Source organism: Stegodyphus dumicola, chromosome 4 (genome assembly GCF_044657685.1).
Source record: "Stegodyphus dumicola isolate Sdum_Otavi_A_Nest chromosome 4, ASM4465768v1".
NCBI lineage: Eukaryota > Metazoa > Arthropoda > Arachnida > Araneae > Eresidae > Stegodyphus > Stegodyphus dumicola.
Window position 1 is genome coordinate 233952873 of NC_140771.1, and position 25260 is coordinate 233978132.

Genomic DNA, 25260 nt, shown 5'->3' on the forward strand with positions numbered 1-25260 from the left:
ACAAGGAAAATGTGTACCTGGCTTGTTAAAGCAGAATTAAGTTTCTAATCATATAACAGACTTGTCTGTTAATCTCTGTTAGTAAAACTAGATAAGGATGTATTCTCTCTCATAGCCTAAATCAAAACAAAAGCCGGGAATAAAATGCATCTCTGTCTTCTTGATAGTATTGTGAAAATCCTGAAAAAAATTTATTCGTTAAGAAAGACTAAATATATTTTAAAGATTTGGAAACTCTAACATTATGGTATACAGTCAAAAGTCTTTGATCCGGACGTTCATAATCCGGAATGATCTATAATCCGGACCTGAAAGCTACAAACTTTCATGCGCATATTAACCTTTACGCATAAACATAACACGTTTTCGCATGCACGTTTAACGTATAACGGATGGTATAAGCTAGGCTAAAATTATCTAATTATCTATTTCAGTTAATGTTGCAGATTGCATTTTTCCTTAATCTTCGAATTGGATCCGGCTTATTATTTTTTGCAGACTGTTAGAGCAATTTTATAAAAGTAAGCTTAAACTTTTGATTATGTCAAAAAGAATTTCCGATTCTGGAGCTGTCAAAAAATCTACAAAGTGAAAGCATGTTTCAATGTCCATCAAACAAAAAGTGGAATTGCTGCAAAAAATGGATAAAGGCATATCTTTTGTTTCTCTAACCATTTCGAAATCTGTTTATCAATTTCATGCTGCTCTGCGGGGGAACGTCGCAGGGCGCAAGGAACTGGAAGTTCATCTGTCAGCACTATCCTTATCTTCAGGGCAGATGTTTTTATTTTATTCGGCTTATAATTCCTTACTAAATGTAGTATTTCATCTCCATGTTCTCCGTCTTTGATATGATTCAAATCAAATTCCTCGTCATTATAAATATCACGAATACACATCAAATAGTTTTCTGGTTGCAATTTTCTAATTTCGACTATGCATGATGTATGCTTTACGCATGCGCGCGTTGAAAGAAATGTTCAATAAAGTAAGCAAATAAATATAAAGCTTTTTTTTTTATAAATTTTGATACCCTTTAGATCATAATTGCTCTTTATTTCATAAATTACGGTTTCATATTTTTAATTTTATAATTTCTACATGCCATCTTACCAGATTTAAACTGATGATCTATAATCCGGAATAGCCGAAGCCCTGGCGAGTCCGGATTAAAGACTTTTGACTGTAATAAGAAAAATAAAGAGAAGGGTGGTATAGCTTCGCTTTGCTTTCGTGGGGGAAAGGCTGATTTTTTTATTTACTTATTATTGCTCTCATAAAATAGGTCTTAAATGTATTTTAATTTGGAAACTCTGGCAGAGTTGCTATTAAAAAAAGTTACAATCACTTGCAGAGATGGTGTGGATGTGCATATTTCCAGTTTCCTTTATGGAACTGTGCAGATGCACTGTATATTGTGGTAAAAGATTATGAACTTTATTAATAACATATGATTGGCATGTATTATTTCTGGAGTAATAACTGTTTATGAATTTTGTATAGCAACATTCATGTCTGTGTAAAATATAGAAGCATGTTATATCTGAAATGTTAAATTTACTTACAGTGAAAAATTTCAGTAGAGGAATTATTAGTTATTTATTTATTTTGTCTTTGCTGGTAGAAATATGGCAGTGATATTTCTTATAACATAAGCTGTTTAAATTTGATTTAATTTTCTTTTTAGAGATACATGTGCAGGTATGGCATATCTGGAATCACGACAAGTGGTTCATAGGGATTTGGCAGCTCGGAATGTTTTAATATCAGATGAAAATGTTGCAAAGGTATTCCCAGTTTTTCATTTTCTCAAATGTATACTTAATTTTTAGGTGTTATTAGTGTATTTCCATTAATGTCCTCTTTTGTTTTTTTAATAATGATTTACCAATGATCTTGATTTTGTTTAAATAATAAGGCAATATTTGTTTTGGAAATAATTTTAAATGTATGAAATATTTAAATCCTTTATCCATTGCCGCTGAACTTTTGTCACTTTTAAAGCTGCGTGATTGTCTGGAAATAAAATATTGAATAGTGTAAGGTATTTGATGTAATTGCTATTTATTAGTTAAATTGTAATAATAATTGTTAAATAATACTTTTAAATGTGAAAGCTAATTAATAAAATGTGAAATTTTTCCTTTAAATATAGTATTCAAAACCATATAACTTCTTATTTTAGAAACATTTAGCACATAATTTTGCAATATAAATATGATTTGGGAATTGAGTGTGCTGGTTCTGTTTTGTATTATTTATCACCAGCTTAAATTGTTTGGTCATTAAATTTTATGTATCTTCTGTGGAATTTGAATAAGGGGAGGAAAAAAAAACAGTCATTCCATTACATAAAATGTGTATTGTATAAGAAACATTGCTATGTGTTATTTGGTGTGTCTGCTGATGACTTCAGTTCGGAGTTCCAATCTCACTAGCAACAGACAAGAAATTACCCATCTATAAATTTTCTTTAAATGCTGAATTTCTGTATTAACTGATTAAAACTGCATTTATTATTCGTCATTGAAGTTACTCACTACTTTTCAATTGAAAATACCCTTATCTGTTATGGATTTTGTTAATTTTTTTGTGTATTTAGTTATTTAGTTGCTTTATTTGGCATGTATACATGAGAAGGTGTTTTGTAAAGATAGATAGCTAATAATGTGCTGAATCAGAGACCTAAATTTGTCCATCATATTTCAAAATGTTCATGTCAAATAAAAAAACAACAAAAGCACAGAATCTCAAAAAGAAGAAAAAAGCATGTGTTAATTAATTTTTACGTGCTTTTTTCATTGATGACACTGAAAAGGCATAACTTGTCCATGCTGTAATGATTTCATGGTGCCTAGTAGTCATCAACAGATGCTAATTTACCTACAAATTTTACATATATATAATTAGATGACCCAGGAATAGTTGCAGTGTTTCTTTGCTCTGTGATAAGTGTTTCTTTGCTCTTGGAGAGGTTGTACTGCGTAGTTACCTGAGATGCATAATGAAAAAAAAAAAAAAAAAAAAAAAAAACTAGTAGTTGTGGCTGAAGTTAATATGACATAATTTGCTTCTTGATAAATACATTGTAGAACATATATTCTTCTTTACAATTCAAAATTATGGATGTGCTCTGCACCTCATGCTTCTGTACGGCTTATATTTTCTGAACAATGGATAATAGCTAACAGAGGCTACACAACACATCTAAGTAGTAGCAAGCAGAGTAGAAAACAAAGGGACCATATATATAGTAAGCTATTTCTTTAATCTGATTCCCGGAGGACTTACCACATTGCAGCAGAATTACACAAGCAAACATGAAATGATTAATTTTGAAAGGTGCAGTCCAGCAAAATTATTATAAACAATTTCTACTTTTAGAACAGAAAGGGGTGATAGCCAAATTAAAAGTGAGAAATAAAAAGGAGTCTTGCCAAATTAAACTTTGTTTTTTTTTATATTTTACACCTTACACACATGCATATATATGTGTGTGTGTGTAATATTTCCGGGAACATAAAAGAGTAATCAGCTTGCAGTCATCATGGCTGGGAGTCACAAACTTTGGCATGTGAGTCCATGCGTTGTTTGGCGAAGTGGGATCTAGCAGAAATGATGACACCAAAGGATTTAGCTTCTAATTACACATTTTTGTTCAATTCAAATGGCAAATCATTATTCTTTTAGATTCTCCAAAATTACATATGCAATAGTAATTTAAACTAGATAGGATTAACTTTAAATTTATTGTGTCATACTATTCAAACAAAGAAAGACGGAAAGAGCGGCAGCAAAGGTCTGATAGCAGGAGGAGGAGAAAAGCAGTCTGACGAAAAATGGCACGAACTCTATATTTATAGTAGCGGTTACATAACAGGCCAGAATCTTCTCGAAAGTACTGGTCTGGGGGGGGGGAGTTCTGAAATTGCAGAAAGTTAATTAGAGATTGCCTGTTTGTGTAGAGCAAAGCCATCATATTTTTTATATTTTATACACACACACATATATATATATGAATATATACAAAGCAGTTCAAAACCTAATCCAGTTGTGTGCTTGTTTAAGGAAAAGTCAACATCATGTTTAGTGCAGCTAAGAGGAATGAGACCATCTGCTGCTTACTGACAAATTCAGATATAGCCTGAACTGTGAATTGAAACATATTCTGACCCATAGGGGATAAGAACACATAACTTGCCTTTCAACGTCCATGGAAACATTTCCATAGCAACAAGTGTTTTGACTTCTTCTATTTCCCATCAATAGCTATATATAGCTTTCTACAGACTTAATCCCAAAATTTATACGCTTGAATCTGTATGTCGCTAGTTTTAGATCATTTAATTGTGTGTTTTCCACAAACAGGAATCGCACCGCATTTTTCTTTTTTCACCACCTTTTCTGCCAAAGCAATCTGCAAAGGTGCTTTTTCCACATCCGCTGAAATTGCAACTTTATTTAATCGGAAATTAATTTGCAGATGGAACATGTTAGGATTCAAAATAGTCCCTGTCCATAGCCAATCGTTCAATGATAACTGCCCGAACTCATGTGAGCTGCCATCAAACACTATTCTAGTCTTCGTTGAAGCACTGGTTTCTCTAAATACTGGTTGCTGTGGTAGATAAAAGACTGGTTTACGGATAGGTATATTTCCATCTGAAACTTTCTCAATAATACCTTGCTTGAGATAATCATCTAATATTTCACTATATGTAGAAAACAGTGTTTTGTCATAATTCATTCCTTTGCAAGAGTTTTTAATCTGTTTTCCACTACTTGGTAATTATCAGCTAATTCATTCCGGTCCCTTTTCCAGGGTAAAGTAACCTTGTAGTGACCAGCTTTAAAACAAACTGTCTTATTAAATATTTTCAATGCTTTGTCTTCCTCTTGACAATAAGGATCATCTTTAATTCCTAATGATTCTAGTTCGAAAAACATTTTCAATTCATTCTCTGAATTATCATTTATTAACCCACAATACAATAAATTAATTCTCCATGAATCATTTATATTTCCACTAACTATATGTCCAAACACAATATTTTGTAATATCAAGCCTGTGTGAGGAACGTAGATTTTACCAGCTCGTAACATATCATAAAAAACTTCTGCGCCGAGCAGCAGGTTTACTTACTCTGGTTTATAAAATTCCTGATCCGCTAAATTTACCTTCTCAATAATCACAAGGTTACTAACGTCAATAAACTTTGTGGGGGTTAAACCTGCTATTTTTGGAATTACCAAAACCTCTAGTTTCCTTTTATACGTTTGTTCCTGATTACAGATAAGGGCAACTGCTTTTCTTTTTATCGTAGTTGAAATACCTGATATACTGCAAACTGAAATATTTGTGTTTTCCCTTTTTAAATTAAGTATATCTACTAATTCAGCGGCACAAAAACAAGAAACACTTCCACTATCATATAATGCTTTTACCTTAATTAAAGTTCCATCTTTAGTCTCAATGAATACAAAGGCAGTAGATAAAATCATATTTTTCCCACTGTTAGTACCCGTAGTGGCTGTAAAGGTTTCATTTTGAGTTTTAGCTTGAAATGCAGGTGCATGCATATTTAACGCATTGCTGTTTTGATCACCCAACTCCTGATCTAAAGTGTCTGCACTTTTTACTGTGGTACCAACGGAATTATTTTTGTTTTGATAACATAAAAGAAAGCTATGTTTTTTCTTACACTTCTTGCACAAGTAATTATAACGGCAATTTCTAGCTCTGTGCAAATTAAAACAACAAAACATAAATTCTGTTTTTTCACAAATTCTATCCTTTCTTTTACACTTTATTTCTAAAATTTAGGACAGTTAAAAAGCTTGTGATTGCTCATATTACATAATCTACACGAATTCTGTATATGTTTTTTATTTGCATTAGAAACGACAGCAGTAACTGTATGTGTAACTTTTTTTGTATTAGTCACACTCTTTGAAGCGTTGAGAGTTCTTGCATGATCTTTAAGAAATTCTATAAGATCTGTTAAATTAGGCAAATTCTCCTTCTCTAATTTTCTTTCCCACCATATTTTGGTGTTAGGATTTAATTTTTGCCCTAAAATGTATGCAAATACATTGGAAGAAAACCCTTGAACGCTCTGATTTAAAACTTCTAGTGATCTCACGCATTCATTTGTAATGTCAATTAAGTTTAATATTGCTGATGCAGACTCATTGTGCATAAGATGCATATTCATAAATCGTTTCAGATGAGCATACACTTGTTTGCGGTGATTAGGGAACCTTTCTTCTAGTAATGAAATGGCTAATTTTTAATTAGAGTCAACTAGGGATATTGACTGCACAATACAATAAGCATCTCCTTTTAGCGCAGATTTTAAATACTGTAATTTGACTGCATCTGTTAAATTAGTATTTGAATCAACACTGGCTAAAAATATATCTTTAAATGAAAGCCACTCGTGTAAGTTACCCGAAAACATTGGAAAACTAATTTTGGGTAATTTAACATTGTTCTCAGTATTTGTGCAAACCGAAGGCTCTGATTTAATTTCTGTGGAAAGTTTAACTAATTTACGATTTAATTTGACTTCTACATCTACTAAGAGAATATTGTCAATCTCTTCTTTCTCTTTTACGTAAGCATCAATACTTTCTTCAGTACATAATCCGAACAAAGAATCGAAATTGACTTTATCTCTGTCTCAAGCACTTTAAACTTATTCTTCAGTACTTCCAAATCACTTCTTTGGACATTTTCGTCCACAACATTTTGTTTTAACTCTATTAACTGTGTTTTCAATATACATTTTTTCACTAATATCTCCTTTAGTGACATTTTAATTAACAAAAGTCAATAAACAAATAAAGAACTTCAAAAATGTACAATGAGCTTCAAAAAAGGGGGAAGGTACTTACCATTTTGTTTCTACAGAACTTCAATCTGGAAGTATCCAAAGTAATCCTTCATTTCACAGAACTGAAAGTAATATCACAGTCGCATAAACTTCATTAGCTGTTCCGGCTCTGACCGGCCAAAAACTTGTTTTGACTTCTTCTGTTTCCCGTCGATAGCTATATATCACAATAAAATAACAGCATACACATTACACAGAAATACCTGCTCTAACTTTCAATAAATTTATTTTCCATAGCGACACTCTGGTGCTAGGTTTCTTTCTTACAGTGTAACATATGAATCGCAACTTCGAATGTACAACAAAAATCAAGTTTCTCACAGAATATATTTCAGGTAGCGCATGCTCTATTAGACAAGATTCTCCTCTGTCGCCAAATATTTCTCAGCTAATACAAAACAACAAGTGGTAGTAATTTTTATGATTATGTCCTAGGAAAGGAAGTATAAATCTACTATTGCTAATTTAAATTAGAAATGTGAAAACTTAAGAGAACTATGATAAAACTATTTAAAATTTTTAATAAACTTAAAATAAATTTAATATTTATATTGCTTATGCCTCAAAAACATATGAAAATAAAATAAAAAGAAGGAGAATAGTACATACATAAAAATAAGGTAGAACAATACGTGTATAGAAAAGTAAATAAATTACAGTCAAAAGTCTTTAATCCAGACTCGTTCGACTACGGCGATTCCTGATTATCGATTTTTCGGATTATAGATCATCAGTTTAAATCTGGTAAGGTGGCATGCAGAAATTAAAAATATGAAACCGTAATTTATGAAATAAAGAGCAATTATGATCTAAAGGGTATCAAAATTTACCAAAAAAAAAGTTTAATATTTATTTGTTTACTATATTGAACATTTCTTTCAACACGCATGAGTAAAGCATACATTACGCGTAGTCGAAATTAGAAAATTGCAACCAGAAAACTATTTGATTTGTATTCATGATATTTATAATGATGAGGAATTTGATTTTAATCATATCAAAGACGGAGTACATCGAGATGAAATACTACATTTAGTAAGGAATCATAAGCCGAATAAAATAAAAACATCTGCCCTGAAGATCCCCTCAGAGCAGCGTGAAATTGATAAACAGATTTCGGAATGGTTAGAAAACAAAGGAGCCTTTATCAGTTTTTTGCAGCTATTCCACTTTTTGTTTGATGGACATCGAAACATTCTTTCCCTTTGTCTATCCAGCATTGGAAATTCTATTTGACATAATCGAAAGTTCCAACTTTATAAAATTGCTCTAAAGGTCTGCAAAAAATAATAAGCCGGATCCAATTTGAAGATTAAGGAACAACGCAATCTGCAACATTAACTGAAATAGATAATTAGATAATTTTAGCCTAGTTTGTACCGTCTGTTATACATTAAACGCGCATGCATAAACGTATTATTCGCATGTGTAAAGGTATTACATGCATGCGCAAAAAATTTGTAGCTTTGAGGTCCGGATTAACGGCGTGTGACTGTACTGGCAATTTCCTGGAAGAGTGCTGACTATATAAATATAACAGGAAGACTTGGAGAAAGCAGCAATGGATTGGTGATGGTTGTCTGCATTGTAATATGGAGAGACTACTTTATAGTTAGAAAGATGATACTTGAAAGAGAGACTTGTAGACAGACGTGGCTGAATCAGTGCTTAAATTGCACCGGAGCCCGGCTCTGGTACTTCTCAATTAAAATAAATTACAATTCTAGCCGAAGCATAACGGAGCTCTAAACAAGATGAGCTCTGGTACTTCTTTTTATAAAATTGAGCCACAATTTCAAGGAAAAAAAATGAATTCCTAACGTTTTAGTTTAACAATAAGCAGATCTTGCAGTACTCTATTTCCCTAGAAATACGAGCTCATGAGAACACAAGACGTGTAAGTAAAGTCTCATCACTCGCATGCGGAAATCTTTCCCTTTAAGAAGAGCTATAAATTTGGGGGAGTTTGTTTAGGAACTTATAAATTTCTCACCATGCCATGGTATCTAGTGTATTGTTATCAATGGTTATCCTCACAGGAAGGAAAATTTGTGTTCTTAAATGTGCGTTAAGTGACAGTGAGTACAATAAAAGTAAAATACTGAGATAAACAGCTCAAGTGCGTTCTATACATCGTCTTCAGGCAGTATCCACTAATGCAACCAAATATGGGGAGCGAAAGCGTAACCACCAACTTTACATTCATACTTAGGAGTCAGATTCAGGACTCATTTTACCCCTGACACACATCCGCTTGATGGCTATAATTATATCAGCAAAGAGCCAGAGTCAAAGAGAACGTTCTCTCTCACCAAGATTCATAGATTAAGCGCTGGGCTGAATGGAATATAATTTTTTTTTTTGTTAGACATGAACTAATTATTGAAACATATTTTTCATTACACATGATCATGGATGTAATATGCACCCCACAATTTTTAATAGTGTATCACATTTTAGATAATGGCGTAGTTAGCAGCACGGCAAAGCAAAGTAGCTTCTTGGTTGCAGGAAAGCTGAAACTTAAGTGTGCAGTTATCTGATATGGAGGCTCACCAGGTTCAAGTTAGAAAGTTTCAGTTCTCAAAATTTTTGGGTTTGACTTAGCTATGTCATCAATGTTATATAAGGGATACAAGATGGAATAATCTAGAAATGGCACAGTCCAGAAAAAGTATTGTGGTTTTTAGAATAGAGAGGGGCAATTAAGGGGGTTACTAGTAGTTTAAATTATATTTTTATTTACATATTTTTTAATTTTCTGTTCCATATTAAAAGTGTATATATTCCAGAAAAATTATGCATGGTTTTTAAAGTTAATTTCAGTTTTATAGAAAGTTAGCTAAGATGACTGATAACCTTATTTTAAAATATAATAAATAAAATCAAGTTCTTTAACACCGTGGCTGAAAGAATAAATTTACTAAACACTGCAAATTTCAATCAAATTCAATTCATTTCAAGTAGAACAAACTGTTTTCTTATTTCTTCCACATGCAGTATAAAAGATTGATCACTTTCAGTTCAAAATTTACCTCTAACATTATCTTATTAAGAAAGTTAGACATATCTTTTTCTTAAATCAAAATTAACCTATTATCTTAAAAATGCAGGGAAATCCATTTGAAATTTTATTTGTTTTAGGGGGAGAAATATTTTAACTTTCATTCACAAAATGTTTATTAGTTATATATACTGATATTTCATTTTTATTTTTATAGTATGTCTTCATAACCAGACTGAATTTTTGCAACTGTGTGATAATCTATAATTATTAACCTATTATCTTAAAAATGCAGGGAAATCCATTTGAAATTTTATTTGTTTTAGGGGGAGAAATATTTTAACTTTCATTCACAAAACGTTTATTAGTTATATATACTGATATTTCATTTTTATTTTTATAGTATGTCTTCATAAGCAGACTGAATTTTTGCAACTGTGTGATAATCTATAATTAGTTGTGAAATCCAGTGTTGTTGGAAAGCATGTGATGTCGGAGGTTTTTTACATCATTGAATATTTTTTATATATTTATAAAAATAAAGTCATTATATTGTAAACAATGTATAGTAATTACCATAATTTCCGGAAGAAACGCCGCGGCGTTTATGTGTTTAAAACTTACATTTTCAGCGGGTGCGGCGTTTAGGTGCACTAAAAATAAAATATTTCCTATGATGGTCATTATACATAGTTTGGATGGCCTTGTCATCGTGCATAGACTGGTGCTGTTCGCACACAAAAGACCACTCAGTTGATTTTTGCGAACGTTATTTTGTTTACATTCTTTCCCTTGAACAGACCTACATGCCTTATTCACCCTAAACGAGATCTCAGAACAATAACATTCTTCCCCCTTTCAAATCAACATTCTCATCAGTTTGAATAGTCTCTCTCCTCTGCCATTCGATGAATCTTCCAGGACTCATCCTCTCCCCACGCCTGCCTTTTCTGCAATTTTTTTCAAAGGCGGACACGACTGCACCTGCCTCGCCATAACGAACTCTGACGTATTTCCCCTTCAGCATGAATGGATTTTTCTTGGCATTCTGCCAAATACAGATCCCATCAGTTTATGTACAAGTACTTGTTGAATAGTTTTTAAGTAAGAAGGGAGCGGAAAAATTTTGAAAATGTCTCTAAACGGCACAGAAGCTATACATTTCTTACCTTTAATTTATTTTTGAGTTATGGTTTCATTTCATGCATTTTTCTTAACTGGTATGTCATATATCAGGACTTAGGTTGAGTTTTTGCATCTATACGGCCCACGACAATGTCAAGCGCAATTTAATCTATTGCGGCGTTTCTGTGTAATTTTAATTTTTTTCCCGCCATTTTTCTCGAGTGCGGCGTTTACGCTAATGCGGCCTTTCTTCCGGAAATTACGGTAAAATGAATTGAAAAGATTTTTAAAAAGTGTTAACATCAGATGATTAGAAAATTTTTTTAAATAATTAGTATAATGCTTTGAAATGTGTCAGAATATCATGCAAATAACACTGTTTTTGTAAGAGCTTAAAAATAATAAATTACTGAAAAACTAAACATAAATGTTAGAGAAAAATTTACATCTTCATAATTTTTTATGAATTTTCCAAGATGAAATTTATATTAGAAATAACATTGTATGATATTACTGGCAAAACTCTGGAGCGGGTGGATTTTTTTAATGATATCTGCATAGCAGTTATTGCACAAGTATCTCAGATAATATGATTTTTTTCTCATTTTTGCATACTGCAAATTATTAAAAGGCATCATAGAAAATGCTTGTAAGTGAAATATAGCAAAAAAAAAAAAAAAAAAAAATGCAGATTTGAAGTTTTTCATACACTGCTGATAAAATATTTTGTAGCCTATATATATTATATGTTTCATGAAGTTTTCTTTTATTTTCAGGTTTGTGATTTTGGGTTAGCTAGAGAAAAATCTTTTAACCTTGAAGGTGGAAAATTTCCGATAAAATGGACTGCCCCAGAAGCTTTACGACATAGTGTATGTTCCACACATTCTAGAATATCAGTGTTTAAACTGCATAATGCATAAAATCATACATTTATATGCCTAACATACTTAGAACATTTCAAAAGTTATAACATTTTTCTTGTAAAAAATTTTTTTTAACAGAATTCTTTCATAATTTTTCTTTTCTTCCCCCAACCCCAGAAATTTTCAAATAAATCTGATATGTGGAGCTTTGGAATTTTGCTGTGGGAAATATATTCTTTTGGTCGTGTGCCTTATCCAAGAATAGTAAGTATAAAATTAATTTAGAAGCTTTTTTTACTTTTCTTTTTTATTCTTCATGTAATGTTTTATCATCCTAGGATGTTTTGTTTTTGACTGAAAATAGAAATGGCAGAATTCATATTCGATATTTCCATGGTGAAGACATCTACTTCATTAGTATTTATAAGCTGTTTTCATATTGAAAGTAAATGGTGTATATATTAATACTAAATTTCTGTCAGTATTGTTAAATTTAAATGCTCATTGAGGTATACAAGGTGATTCGAAAGTCCATTAGGATTTAAAAGGTCAATAATTCATTGAATAATGCAGGTAAAGAAGTAAAAATTGACACACATGCTTGAAATGTCATGGGGGTTTTATTGAAAGCCAAAAAAAAAGTGCTTAAAACAACCAACAGATGGCACTCCATATGATAACAAAATCAGTCATTAGCATAACAATTGATTTTTAGTAGACTATGTTCCTTTTAACAAATGTTCAGTGTGTCGGCTGTCATTCATCAACAGTATGTATAGTCAAGGGGCAGTGTTGTGAACAGCAATGTACAACATATCTGTAGACATGACAAAAAATTACCGTCAGATGTTGTGTTTTAGCATCTCTAATGAGGTCAGACGATTGCGGTAGACTTGCGAATTCTGTTAACCCCCCACAACCAATAATCACATGAATTTAAATCTGGGGACCTGAAAAGCAAAGCATAATGGAAGTGATGTCTCAGCACTTGATCCTTACTAGATGATGCGTGCAAGAGATCTTTCACATGTTTAGCAATATGGGGTGTAGTGTCATCCTGCATAAAAGTCATACCTTCCAACAGGTCTTTATCAACCAGACTAGGGATGATGTGGTTCTGCAACATACCAGCATATGTGGCACTGGTCACACTGACAGTTTGAATAGCAGAATAGACATTTTGTCAAAGAAAAAGGGTCCAATCATGATTGATGTGATAAATCTGAATCACACTATGACCAACATCCAGAGGTGAGGATAGAAAACTGACAAAGTCATAAAGAGACTGATTTCCTCTCTCAGTACTGCTCAATTCATACACAATTCTCATGCAGTGCCACTGACACTTTGCTGCCCTGCATTATATGTTGGTACTTTTTTTTTTCTTTCAATGAAACTCGATGTCATTCCAAGTATGCATGTCAATTTTTACCTCTGTATCTACATTATTCCATGAATTAATGAATTTTCAAGTGTTAACAGACTTTTGGGTCACAGTACAAAAAGTATAAAATTCAGTCATAAATTTAAAAAATTTCATGTAGTCACCCCAGTGAATCTACCTTTCTGTTTGCTTCATTTTGTCTTTTCATATTATTTTCCCCTCTTAGACTATATTTTTCATTACTTGTGGATGTGAATAAAAGTAACTCATAATCAAAAATATTTTGTTTTATAAAGGACAACTAGATTTCTAAAATCAGCTCATAACTCAGTGTATTGTTAGGATTCAAAACATAAACGTATTTCTCATATTATATTAGAGTTAGAAACTTTTATCATAATTAACAGCTTAATTTATATAAATTTAGAGCTGTTAAAAAAGCAGATTAATTAACTGATTGAAACAAATAAGTGGGGGGAGAGATTTTGAAGTAGTTTTTATTGAAGCTTTTATACAAAATTGCTGAAACAAAATTTTTGTAAGATCCCCCCCCCCCCCAAATAAGGAAAAATATAAAATTTTAAAAAAAAAATCCTTTACAGAAATGAGTTAAGAAAACTTTTGGTATACTGTATTTTTTCTGTGCTGTTCAAGTGATACAAATCAAAATTGCTAATAAGTAAAGTTACAATTCATTCAGTATTATGCTTTCTCTAAGTGACTCAATGTGGGATACTGAATAATGGTAAAGTGTAAAATAACAATAGCTCACTATCTATAGAATTTTATCTAAGACAAAACACATTAGTTATACATTTTGTAATAAGTTTTAACTGAATAATGACTTCTTGTTATCAGCTCTATGATAGTGATATCTGGAAAAAACAGGGAAATTAACTTGAAAACTGTTTCTGGGAAATTTTGTTAATCCTTTCCTGGTGATTTGCAGTATGTATTAGAGAGAGCATAACAGAAAAGACCTTGTAAAGACAAATATACTTAGTATAATTATTAGGTTATTAAAAATAAAATATATTTAAATATTAGTAAACATACTTAATTCTTATTTGTTCCTAAAACGTTCTTTATTTTGATATCAGAAAGAGCTTTGTTCTAAAAATTAATTTATAGTATATTCCCTATTTTAGCCATTGGCAGATGTTGTAAAGCATGTGGAGAAAGGCTACAGGATGGAAGCTCCAGAAGGTTGTCCTACAGAAATATATGATATCATGAAACAAGCTTGGGACTTAGAACCCGAAAACCGACCCACTTTCTCTGAAGTTTTAAAAAGACTGGAAGAGCTCAGAGCTATCACTGACTGAAGGCATATATATATGTAAATAAAGTTGTAATGTGAGTATATATTTCTATTTTGATTATTTTTTGTGCTTTCAATTTCCTGCTGGGAAAAGCTTTCATTCAATTTAAGTGTTGCCTGCTTTTTAATTACTTGGATAAGTAAACGTTTTTATTTATTGGTTTAACTTAACTTCAAAATTCTGTTATCCTTTTCTCTTGATGAAAAAATTTTAAGTAAATAATAAAAATGCAGAAACATCTCAGTTATATGCCTCACTTTTATATGATCATTCTTTCAAATGTTAGTGCAAGCAATAGAAAAAATACCAGCATTTTCTTAATTATGTGTTGACTTTGAGAAACACTTGCATTTGTGTTAAAAAATTTTGGTATGAATCCTTGCTCAGATTTAAAAAATAATAATAATAAAATAAATCTTATAAACTTTTACTACCTTGTTTCATGCTGTCTTCCTTTTTAAGTTGAATGGATGCAATACTTTACAGTAGCATCTCCTTTGTAAAATCTTGTGAATTATATGCACTCTTGGAAATATATATGAAACTAGCATCTAAACATATGTTCTGCTAATTTTTTTTTTTTTTTTTTGTTTTATTTGATTCATGGTATAAATTGCAGAATCTATTTTATTCTTTTACTTTAGGTTTAATTTAATATTATTATCGAATGGCTTTATTTCAAGGATAATTAAAGTTATTTGCTGTACTTATCATGATTTTTATGTAGTTATGTATTGGTTTTAATAATGACAATTTTTTATATTGGGACATCGGAAGTTCCATTTTTCTTGATGATATTTACAGCAGCATCTTTCAGAATTGTGGGATTTAGTTCATGCATTAAAAAGTATTGCTAATATATTGTTGTGTTTTTTATTCTTCTTTTCTTACACCAGTTGTTATGTTATTTTCTTCCTTCACTTTCGTACGGGGTTCGTAGATTTGGAGTGAAAACGACGACACTTGATGAATTATCGAAACATACATTATTTAGCCAATATTAATCAGAGCAGCTCCAACAACACTTTTTTATAGTCGTCAAAGATCTACTATAAACACGCTGGAACATCAGTGACACAGCCTTCATACTGTCAGGCAATAAAGGTGGAAACAGCTTCCTGCACCAGAGTACAGCTCCCAACTCTGCTTGGTTGTTCTCGGAACTCCACGTACTCTTGAGACTCTCCACGCTACAATTCGCTATGCACTCGACGATACACGAGCACAGCTCCTGAGTCTTCGGTTCACTCGTTCCCAAAGCTCAACACGCTCTCCCGACGATACACTAACAGACTCCTTTGGTGCATTCGATGACCCACTCGGCACTTGCTGCCCAGCTGTCAACTCAATCGACTCCACACGGACTGACTTGCTAGACGAGACACACACTCGATACTAACTACTCGCACTCCAGACGAGGGACTCTGACTGGCCCTCTTGATGAAGCACACCCACCAACTGCAGACCAGCAGGGTTTATATAGCTTTCGGCTTGTGTTCGAGAACATTCTGCGCTAAACTGGTAAGAATTCATTCCAGAAGGTTCTCCATGCATCTATGTCATATCGCCAATTTTGTCGCCAAATGGGTGATTTCTTGCCAAATGCGGCAACCCTGCCTTCCTTCGCATTTTATGGCAACCCTAAAACTGCTTTGCGTGGAAGCCATCTTACCGCACCTGTACATTTCATAACAATATGTAATCTTTGTGAGCAAAATTTCCATAAGCAGTACCTCTTTCGTGGAAGGATGCCTTCATAGAAAATGCTAAAGACATAAATTTGCAGAGCAAGCAAACTTGTAAATAAATGAGCAGGTGGATCTATCAACCACATGAGATGAAAAGTCAAATAAATTGATGAAAGTAAAAATAAGTTACTGAATAAACTAGATCAGAATATAAATCTAATATATATCTTACGTCATGCTTTTGAGATATAGTAAATGCAAGTTAAATTTTGACAATCAGCCCTGTAGAACAGGAGATAAAGAACTGCCTCCTTCTTCTCTCTCTCTCTCTCTCTCTCTCTCTTTTTTTTTTTTTTTTTTTTTTTTGTGTGTGTGTGTGTGTGTGTGTGTGTGTGTGTGTGTATGTATGTATGTATGTATGTGTGGGTGGGTGGGTGTGGTGTGTGTGCAAGGTGTACACTCCTGTGAAAACTCATTTCTTTTGAGAAAAAATCAACATTATTTTTTTTTCACACGTGGATTGCTGTAATGCTATTTTGATATTCTTTGATGTATTCTGAAATTAAAAATCAAAATTTCTTTTTAAAAATAAATTTATGTATTTTCTTGGCTAATTTGGTGCTCCTTCTACTTATTCACCTGAGGCAAATGCCTCACCATGCTCACCCCTGCCTGGCTCTAATTTAGACATATCTTTTAATTTCTTATTGTAATATCATACATGCTTAGTGGAAAAATTAGATTTTTTAAATGTTTCCTTGAATGTGTCCTGGTTTGACAATTAATAACTACATTTTGCACTATATTATTAGTAGTAACTCACAGTTTCAAACTGTATTCCAAAGCATAGTTATTACTTGTAAACTTTTGTAAAACATTGACCAGATTTTAAATCTTTTAACAGGTCCTACCTGGCTATGCTCATGTGAAGATTATGCAGAAAGTAACTTGGAATGTAGTTTTGCAGTGCCTTCTAGTGTTGGTGAAGCATGTTTACTTGTGCAAAGAATGCATTTTTATGTTGACCAATTCTCCCTACGAAACAGTGCTTCCATACTGCAAGTGGAAATACAGCATTTGTGGAAACAACTGTAATAGATATGAAGCCTCTTGTCACTCATGCTTCATTGTGTACATTTTTAAATGAAAATATAGTATATTTAACTTATGAAATATGTCCTATTTCATCACTTCTGTAAATTTGTGTCATCATACTCTACCGAGCCATATCATATTTGGCCAGAATATTTTTCATATTGTTTTTATTATAGAATTTGATATGCACGCTCTGTGTTTTATACAACTTGTTATAATGAAGTTGATTAAAAAATTTTAGAACATTCGGTGAATCTTAAATTGTTACGTAGTTTAACATTATTAAAAAAATTGCTTTAACTTTTCATTTCAGTAATGCAAAATATTTTATTTTTTATGGAAAATTTTTCATTTGTAACAGATTTTTAAGGCAAATGTTCTTAATTTTTTTCCTTCACTTATAATTATTTATTCAGTGTTGAATTATAGTGAAGTTATTTGCTTTTAGTTGTTTATAGTTAGTCACTGGAACTGCAGATTAATTCTATGAATTTATAATTTGTTAGGTGGATGCACTTTATTTCATTGCACTTAGTCTGGGTTTGTTTATTTGTGTTACTGGTAAGCCAATTTACTGGCTTATTACAAAGAACATGATTTTCTGTCTGTACTTAAGTATAGAAGTAAAAAATAATTTAATCTGCTCTTTTTTAAGTGTTGTGCCTTACTTACTGCTTTTTATATGCAATAAATATTCATTTTTATTCTCAATATTATTTTTTTAAAACTTTGATCTAAAGTCTGATGTGCAATTTGTTTACTCATATTTTTAAGGCAGTTTAGAAGTTAATGTACAAAGTAAGTTATTATGCTTTACTGAAGGTATAAAAGGCCTTTTTAACAGAAAGTTTTCACTTGGCTTCGTATCTTTTAGCATCTGCTGGTATTTTATTTAGAACAGAAGTGTTATACTGTATATAAGCCAAAAATAAATAAATAAATAAACATTGCTCAAATAAATGTTGCATGGAAAAGAGATTTAGCAATTAGTTGATTAATGCCAAAATTTTGAATATTTTCTATTGAGCATACATTAACTGAATAATTGATTTTATATATTATTAACATTTTGAGGACTTTGGAATTACTTTATTTTAAACCAATATAATGAATTTTTTTATGTTCCATGATGTTTGAAATGTTTTCAATTGTTAAGTTCTTATGTTCATGTATTTCAAATCTTTCACTGTTAAATGTTGTACAATATATTTTAAGTTATGTGAAATTTCCGTACAGAAATTATTTCATGTCATTGCTTTGACAAAATGTGTTAGAACGGCATTTCCAAATTAAGTTTACTCATGGAACTCTTTCATATTTTGTGCAATTGATCCCATTAATGAAAACAAACAAACAAAAAACAACAAAAAAAAACTGAACATGCCATCAACAAAGTATTTTCTTGTTTGTTCATCAAATATCTTTTACATTTTTTATCCTTTTTAAGTACAGTAAATAAATATAACAGCCAGTCATGCCAGGAGCAAAAGGATAAGGTTTTATTCTTAAACAAATCATAGTTATTGTATCCAATCCTTTGTTTATAAAAATTAGTGTTAAAAATATAAAAATCATTAACATGCATGTTAATGAACATAGATTTTTGACATATTTTGTGAGTTAGGTAAGGTCCCAGTTGATCCCTTTTTGCATCATTTATTGATATTTTGGATAGGTGCTGTTGTATTATAGCCATAAATATTATATGCAGATTGCACATTGCATTTAAAAAGACATTTTAGTAAATTAGCTTTACAATAAGACCCACTGTTGTAACTTTGTAAAATTTACTACCACTGTAACATTTAATTTGTAATCCCATCCCTAAAATTCTTAATTTTATATCAGAGTTCCAAAGAACATAATTTGAGAAATTCTGTGTTAGAGTAATCATTTCAAGTTTAAAGTTATATGTCAACATGTGTCCAGTGATGTCTGTGAAATGAAAAAAAAAGAAATTATGTTCTGTATTTTTTGTTATTTAAAGCCTATGTATCGGTATCGTGTAGAAATTTATTTCACTTTAGTAATTTTTAAATTTCATATTTATATTTTGAATATCATTAATTTCATGTAAATTCATGAACATTTTATAATGGATATTAAATACAGTTTAATTTTCACAATGATTTTGTCTTATGCAAGAATTTTCTTTTCAAAAATTGTTGTGTGTATGTGTGTGCGTTGCCTGTATTTCTAAATAATTTTTAATTACCTTATCAAATTAAGTGTTCATATAATGTTTACAACAATTATTCTGTTATACCTCTATAGTAAAATTATTTTATTAAATTCCCTAATTTGTTATTTTATAGCTGATTTTAGTGAAACTCATTTATTATAAACACATTTTCTTAATTTTACAAACTTCATGTTTTGTAAACAGAAAAATACTTTGCAAATGTAACAATTAGCAGAAAAACCTATTATTATTAGTTTCACAGCCTTACTAGGAGAACATGTTTTACTATTTATTAAAACCACAATTATATATAACAAAACACTTTCAAATTAAAAGGGGGAAAGTGTACAAGTATATAGTTTTTAAAAGAATGGGAGAGAAGTTACACTTGTCTTCAGTACTTTGTATTGTTCTGTGTGCTATGTTTTTATATAAATTAGCACTTTACAAACCTTGAGGAACTTTTTCTATTTCTTTGGTCAATCGCCTTTTCCTTTTTGCTATGTTGTTATAAAATGAAGCAAAGTAACTCCAAGCATTGTGAAAACATGGAACATTCCACAGTAACATTAAGCTTTATGTTGCTGTGGCACGAACATGTTCATGGAAAATTCTGAAGCAAAGCAATGGAAAGGGAAAACTAGTGAAAATTAGATCATTAATACCTGTAAAAAAGATAAGTGGTTAAATTTCCTAGGACATCACATTTGACATTTCACCCTACCCTAGCTTAGAATGAAAAGGGAGAAAAAAACATGACCAGTAAAATGGACATCCATGTTCTTTCAAACAGGATATGGCTATTATAATAGTCTTCCTTGTCACAAAGAGCTAAATTTTGCTGAGAGTCTGACATATTTCTTGATATGTCATTTTTATGAAAGAAGTAAGAATCCTTAAGTTTTGATATATATAAAAGTTTTATTTTTTTAGGATGTTAGAAATAGTTTGTAACCTTCTTGTGCTTAGAAAATTTCAAAATACTTCTGTATGAAATGAATAATACATTAATTAAATATTAAAGAATCAATTTTCTTTTTTAAAACCTAAATTGAGTATTAGAACTTATTTATAGTTCTAGTTTGTCATGTGCCTTTAATTGGTAACTTGTAATATTTTGATGTGATTTACCCCCATCACCTTATGTGGTGGCACCTTAAAATAGGGGTCTCAAGCCTTTCAGGCCTGAGGGCCATATCAATAAATTTATACAGATTTGTGGGCCATACATCTTTATAAATTTCCTGTCAGTGCTACTTATCTGGCAGATAAGTAGCACTGACAGGAAATTTATAAAAGAGAGGGAGATTTACAGGACTACAAATAATTAAGACATAGTCCAATATTTTGTGTTTTTTGTTTAAAAAAATGAAGGTCAATGGAAGTCAAATTTATATGCTTTGTACTTTAATTATGAAAGTGACATGATAAATAGTACATAATGTTGTTATAAAACCCATTGACAATAAAAAAAAAAAAAAAAAAAAACTTGCATTACTGGTGAGATGAAAGTTTGAAAGTTCCTTCCGTCTTAATAAGAAACTTAGCATTGTTTTTGCTTTATTAAAGCTTTGATATCTGGTAAAGTCTGTGTTATGATTCATAGAATATCACCAAATATTAATCTGTCAAATGTGTTCTTTATTTGATTGATTTCATTTGTTCATATATGTAGGTACTGCCAAAGATATAAGACACGAACAATGCATTCCTGGATACTTGTCTTTGGACACATACTTTGAATAAAAATCAATTCATGTAAAATTTTCGAGAAACTTCCTTTTTACTTCAGAGTCACACTGCAAATCTATGAATTCTAACTGAAATTCAGGTGAAACACTTTTGATGTCTACTGAGAATGGCAAAGAGAACATTCTCACAGAAGTTTGAAAATCTGCTTTTGAATTCGAATCTCAGATTTGATATGTAGTGTACAAAGCGTCCTAGTTCCATGTTGTAGTTTTATTCACCAACTCCATCAGTTTTTGAAAGTGACTTGAATTCTTATTTAGCAATTGACTTTACCATAGGATTAATTTTGTCTCAAAACCTTTGAAAATCATGAAGATTATGAATAAGTAGACCTTTTCCCAGTAAGTGGTAGTTCAAGTCATTGAGATAACCAGTTATATTGACAAGAAATGCAAAATCTCTTTACTACTTCTCATCATGGAACTCGCAAACGGATTTCTCTTTGGATTGCATGAATTGTTGAACTCCATCCTTCAAGGGAAACAGGCATCTCCATACTTTGTTGCACCAGACAGATAATGTTCTAAATATCTTAAGCCTATGATGGACAAAGCACATCAATGGCATACTGAAGACATTCTTTTGCAAACTCTCCATCAATGAATGGTCTTCCACGTTTAGGAATTTTTCTTTTTGCTATCACGTAGCTAATACAAACACTAATTTCGGACTCTTTGTTCACTCTGAAGAAAAAACTGTTGATAATTTAACTCTAATTTTAATTCATTGACTTTAACCCTTCAAAAATGTCCCTTCTAATGCAGAATATGTGCTTAACATCGTAATACCTCTTCATGATCAATTTTGTTCAGTACAGCTACACTCTCATTATAAATATGACGAAGTGGCTTACTCTTGTGTTCAACAAAAACGTAGAAATGACCATTTTTCTTTAAAAAAAATCGTAATTTTTTTTATCCCAGCTTGCATTCTGCACTCATTTGAAGACCAAAACCACTTCGTTTTTCAGAATCAAATGAATATGAGTAACCTAGCGTAAATCAAATATACAAACTCTGCTTATCGACAACTATTCACAATTTAACCCACAAGATGCATATGAAGGTATGAAAAGGACCCAGGTCGTGTTTCTGGTTTCTTTTGCTTTGTTTTAGCCAAAAATGTCAACATGGTGGGTGGGGGCTTAAAATATTTTTACCCTCAACAAAAGCAGGTTTGGATGAGATAAATATCAAACTTCTCTATTGGGGAAAAGCAAAGAATTTGAGGTAGTTGCACTGATAGGTTCGTTTTTAACTTATTGAAAAGTCTTGGTGGGCCTTTGTTTGGAAACCTTTACTTTTAAAGAGACTTACCGAACCACCAGTCTCTATTTACATTTTGATGGGAAAATTTAAAAATTGCAATCTTAAAAATGAGGAAAAAAAAACACGTCGACAATGGTTTGACTTTGGTCAGAACGGCGGCGCGTGTTTGGGCTTTTTAAAGCTGAATTTATTATTTTTACATTTTCTTTTCTCTCTTTTCCTGTTTTTAAATGTGCCTGCTTTGAGTAGTCCGCACTATATTTAGCAAGATGCAACAATTTAATTAGCGGTTGCAGCTCTAGGACTGTGGAGAGTAATTACGCTTTTTAGTTACTGAGGCTAGTCCATATTTCATTTAGTGTAAAAGAAATCATGAGTGCATCTAGAAAACTCTCGTGAGCGGAATATAGAAAAAGAGCCAAAAATAGGGCAGAAGAGGGAAAACAAATTGCAGCTAAGAAAAAAGTAGCTTCATGGAAGAGGTGATCCGTCCGCAACTTCCCCTGCCACAAATTCCAATAATGCTCACATTCTAGAGGATATTAATAGTTCTTGCAATTTGTGTAACCGAGATAAAGAAGCTTCATTTATTTTCTCCAAACAGTTTATAAGTCAGAACTTGAGAGAACAACCTTCCTCATCGAGAAACATACAGACATTCATGCAGATTTCTTCATTTCTTTAAATATAATACAGGGCGATAACACTTGGTAGCAACAATTTGAAAAGCGAAACGGACATTTATAATGAAAAAACCAAAATGCCGTTTCGAAGCTAATAACCCTTCTGTGCTACCTCCCATTTGGGCTAATAAAATAAATTCACAGTAAATAAAAAAATCATATGTATAAGTAGAAACAAATATAATCATTATAAAATACTGGCACAATAAATTATTACAGCTAAATACAATTTTTAACATTAGAATAAATGTATAAAAATTATTAGAGAGTTGAAAGTGTTTATCACTGTGATCTATCTTGAAATATAATTGAAAAAAAACTCCTTTGCAGAATATTCTGTTATAATATTCACCTATAATTTTGAAAGAAAAAAAAACGCAATTAAAAATTTTTAACAGAAACTTTCAAACATTCGCTTTCAGGCTTTTTGGTATTTTTTACTTATTTACACCAATAAAAAGCATAAAAATTGTAAGAGAAAATTGTTTGTTTGAATTTTTCTGTTAGTTCAGATTTAAAATATTATTTTTTAAAAGAAGTAGTTACAAATTTCTTTGGAGCATAGGAAAAGCTAAAAAAATTTATAGAGGCCTGAAAGCATGCAACAGCCTTATAATTATTTGGAACGTTAATTATGCTTGATAAACATGCTAAATTTTTAAAAATCAATCTCAGTTTCAAAAATAGTAAAATAAATTCTTGTGAAATGAGGCGCTACCACCAGCTTTTTCTTGACAATTACACGCGCCAGCCATTGTTAAGTTTCTGCAAGTCTTCTCTATTACTCTATTACTCAACAGAACAGCCTGTACTGCGTGGTCGTAATGTGTCAGACGAGAGAGAAAACCCATTTGGGTTAGTCTATTTCTTATAAGATCCATGGTGGAGACACCATGACGTTACGTACAGATCCTGCTTGCATCTTGGCCAGAAGCTTTGGCCGAACAGGGTTTTCGAAAGCTACTGCGAGGGGTTTGAGCAAGTGCCTGTGGAGCCTGTAAAAAAAAAAAGAGAGATTGTGTCTTAGTCTAAGATTATGGTCCTGTACGTGGATATAGCAACGATATAGATAAGCTAGTGTAAAAGCATAGCCAGGAGCGTATGGAGCTGCATTCTGTGTCATAGCAAGGAGTTGTGAAGGAGATTTCGCAACTGGAATAAGGAAATAACAGCTTTTCAGTGAAATAAAGCATATGCTGAGAGCATGGGGAACTGTTGCACTGTACGTTAAGAAGCATACGCTAATAAGGCAAAGCAGGCTGCAAATTTATTTAACAGTAATGCTGTGTTTCATTTTCACCAAAGTTTAATGGGTAGGCAAAAACATATGTCTTTAGATAACTTTCTTATAAAAAAGGTATGTATTATAAATCACAAATTACATTATTAAAAATATGTTTGTTTTTGGAATGGACGAGTTATCCTATTTTACCTTAATTCCTATGAAAAACATTATTTCGCTCAAAGAATGTCTCGCATTATGAGTAAAATTTAGTCGTTAAGTGAGGTTCTACTGTATGTAGTTTTGTCTCACTAGCAAAATCCTCGCAAGAAACAGAGCATAAAAATGTACTGAGGGATAGTAAAGAGCTACTAGTTCTTGTCATTTGCTAAAGTAAGGGTAACGGCGGCTTTGAGTTTTCCTACTTTTCAGCATTCGATATAATAAAAGAGTAAAAAGATCCCGTTTACACATTCTTTTCAATCATCCTGCTTAAAATAAATTGACTTTGCAAAAGAGGGAAATAAAATTGATAGTTCAGAAAAGTAAATCACCCTTTTTCAATCATCAAAACAGTGTTGTGGTAAAAATCGCACAAGCGGTCTTAATCAGTTCGATTTTCACTGTCCTTGGACAGAACTGCCCATGGCATCATTATAAGAAAATTTCGGAATTAGTCTGCATTGCAGAAGACTAGTTCTTTTCCTGAATAATTAGCCGTGAGCTTTACCCCAAGTTTGCCTTATTATCTATCCTGACCGAAAGTGTGATAA

At 31.7% G+C, this 25260-nt stretch overlaps 1 protein-coding gene across 2 annotated transcripts in view; it reads left to right on the forward strand.

Annotated features, from left to right (window-relative positions):
* Nucleotides 1-21050, forward strand: part of LOC118184910 (tyrosine-protein kinase CSK-like) — a 65708-nt gene extending 44658 nt beyond the window's left edge. For both annotated transcript variants that reach the window (XM_035354650.2, XM_035354659.2), the window contains exons 9-13: nucleotides 1688-1787; nucleotides 11802-11897; nucleotides 12069-12155; nucleotides 14424-14631; nucleotides 17190-21050. In XM_035354650.2, coding sequence (XP_035210541.1) covers nucleotides 1688-1787; nucleotides 11802-11897; nucleotides 12069-12155; nucleotides 14424-14600 — 460 coding nt within the window. In that variant the 3' untranslated portion in view covers nucleotides 14601-14631; nucleotides 17190-21050. The remainder of the gene's footprint in view (nucleotides 1-1687; nucleotides 1788-11801; nucleotides 11898-12068; nucleotides 12156-14423; nucleotides 14632-17189) is intronic.
* Nucleotides 21051-25260: the final 4210 nt, after the last annotated feature.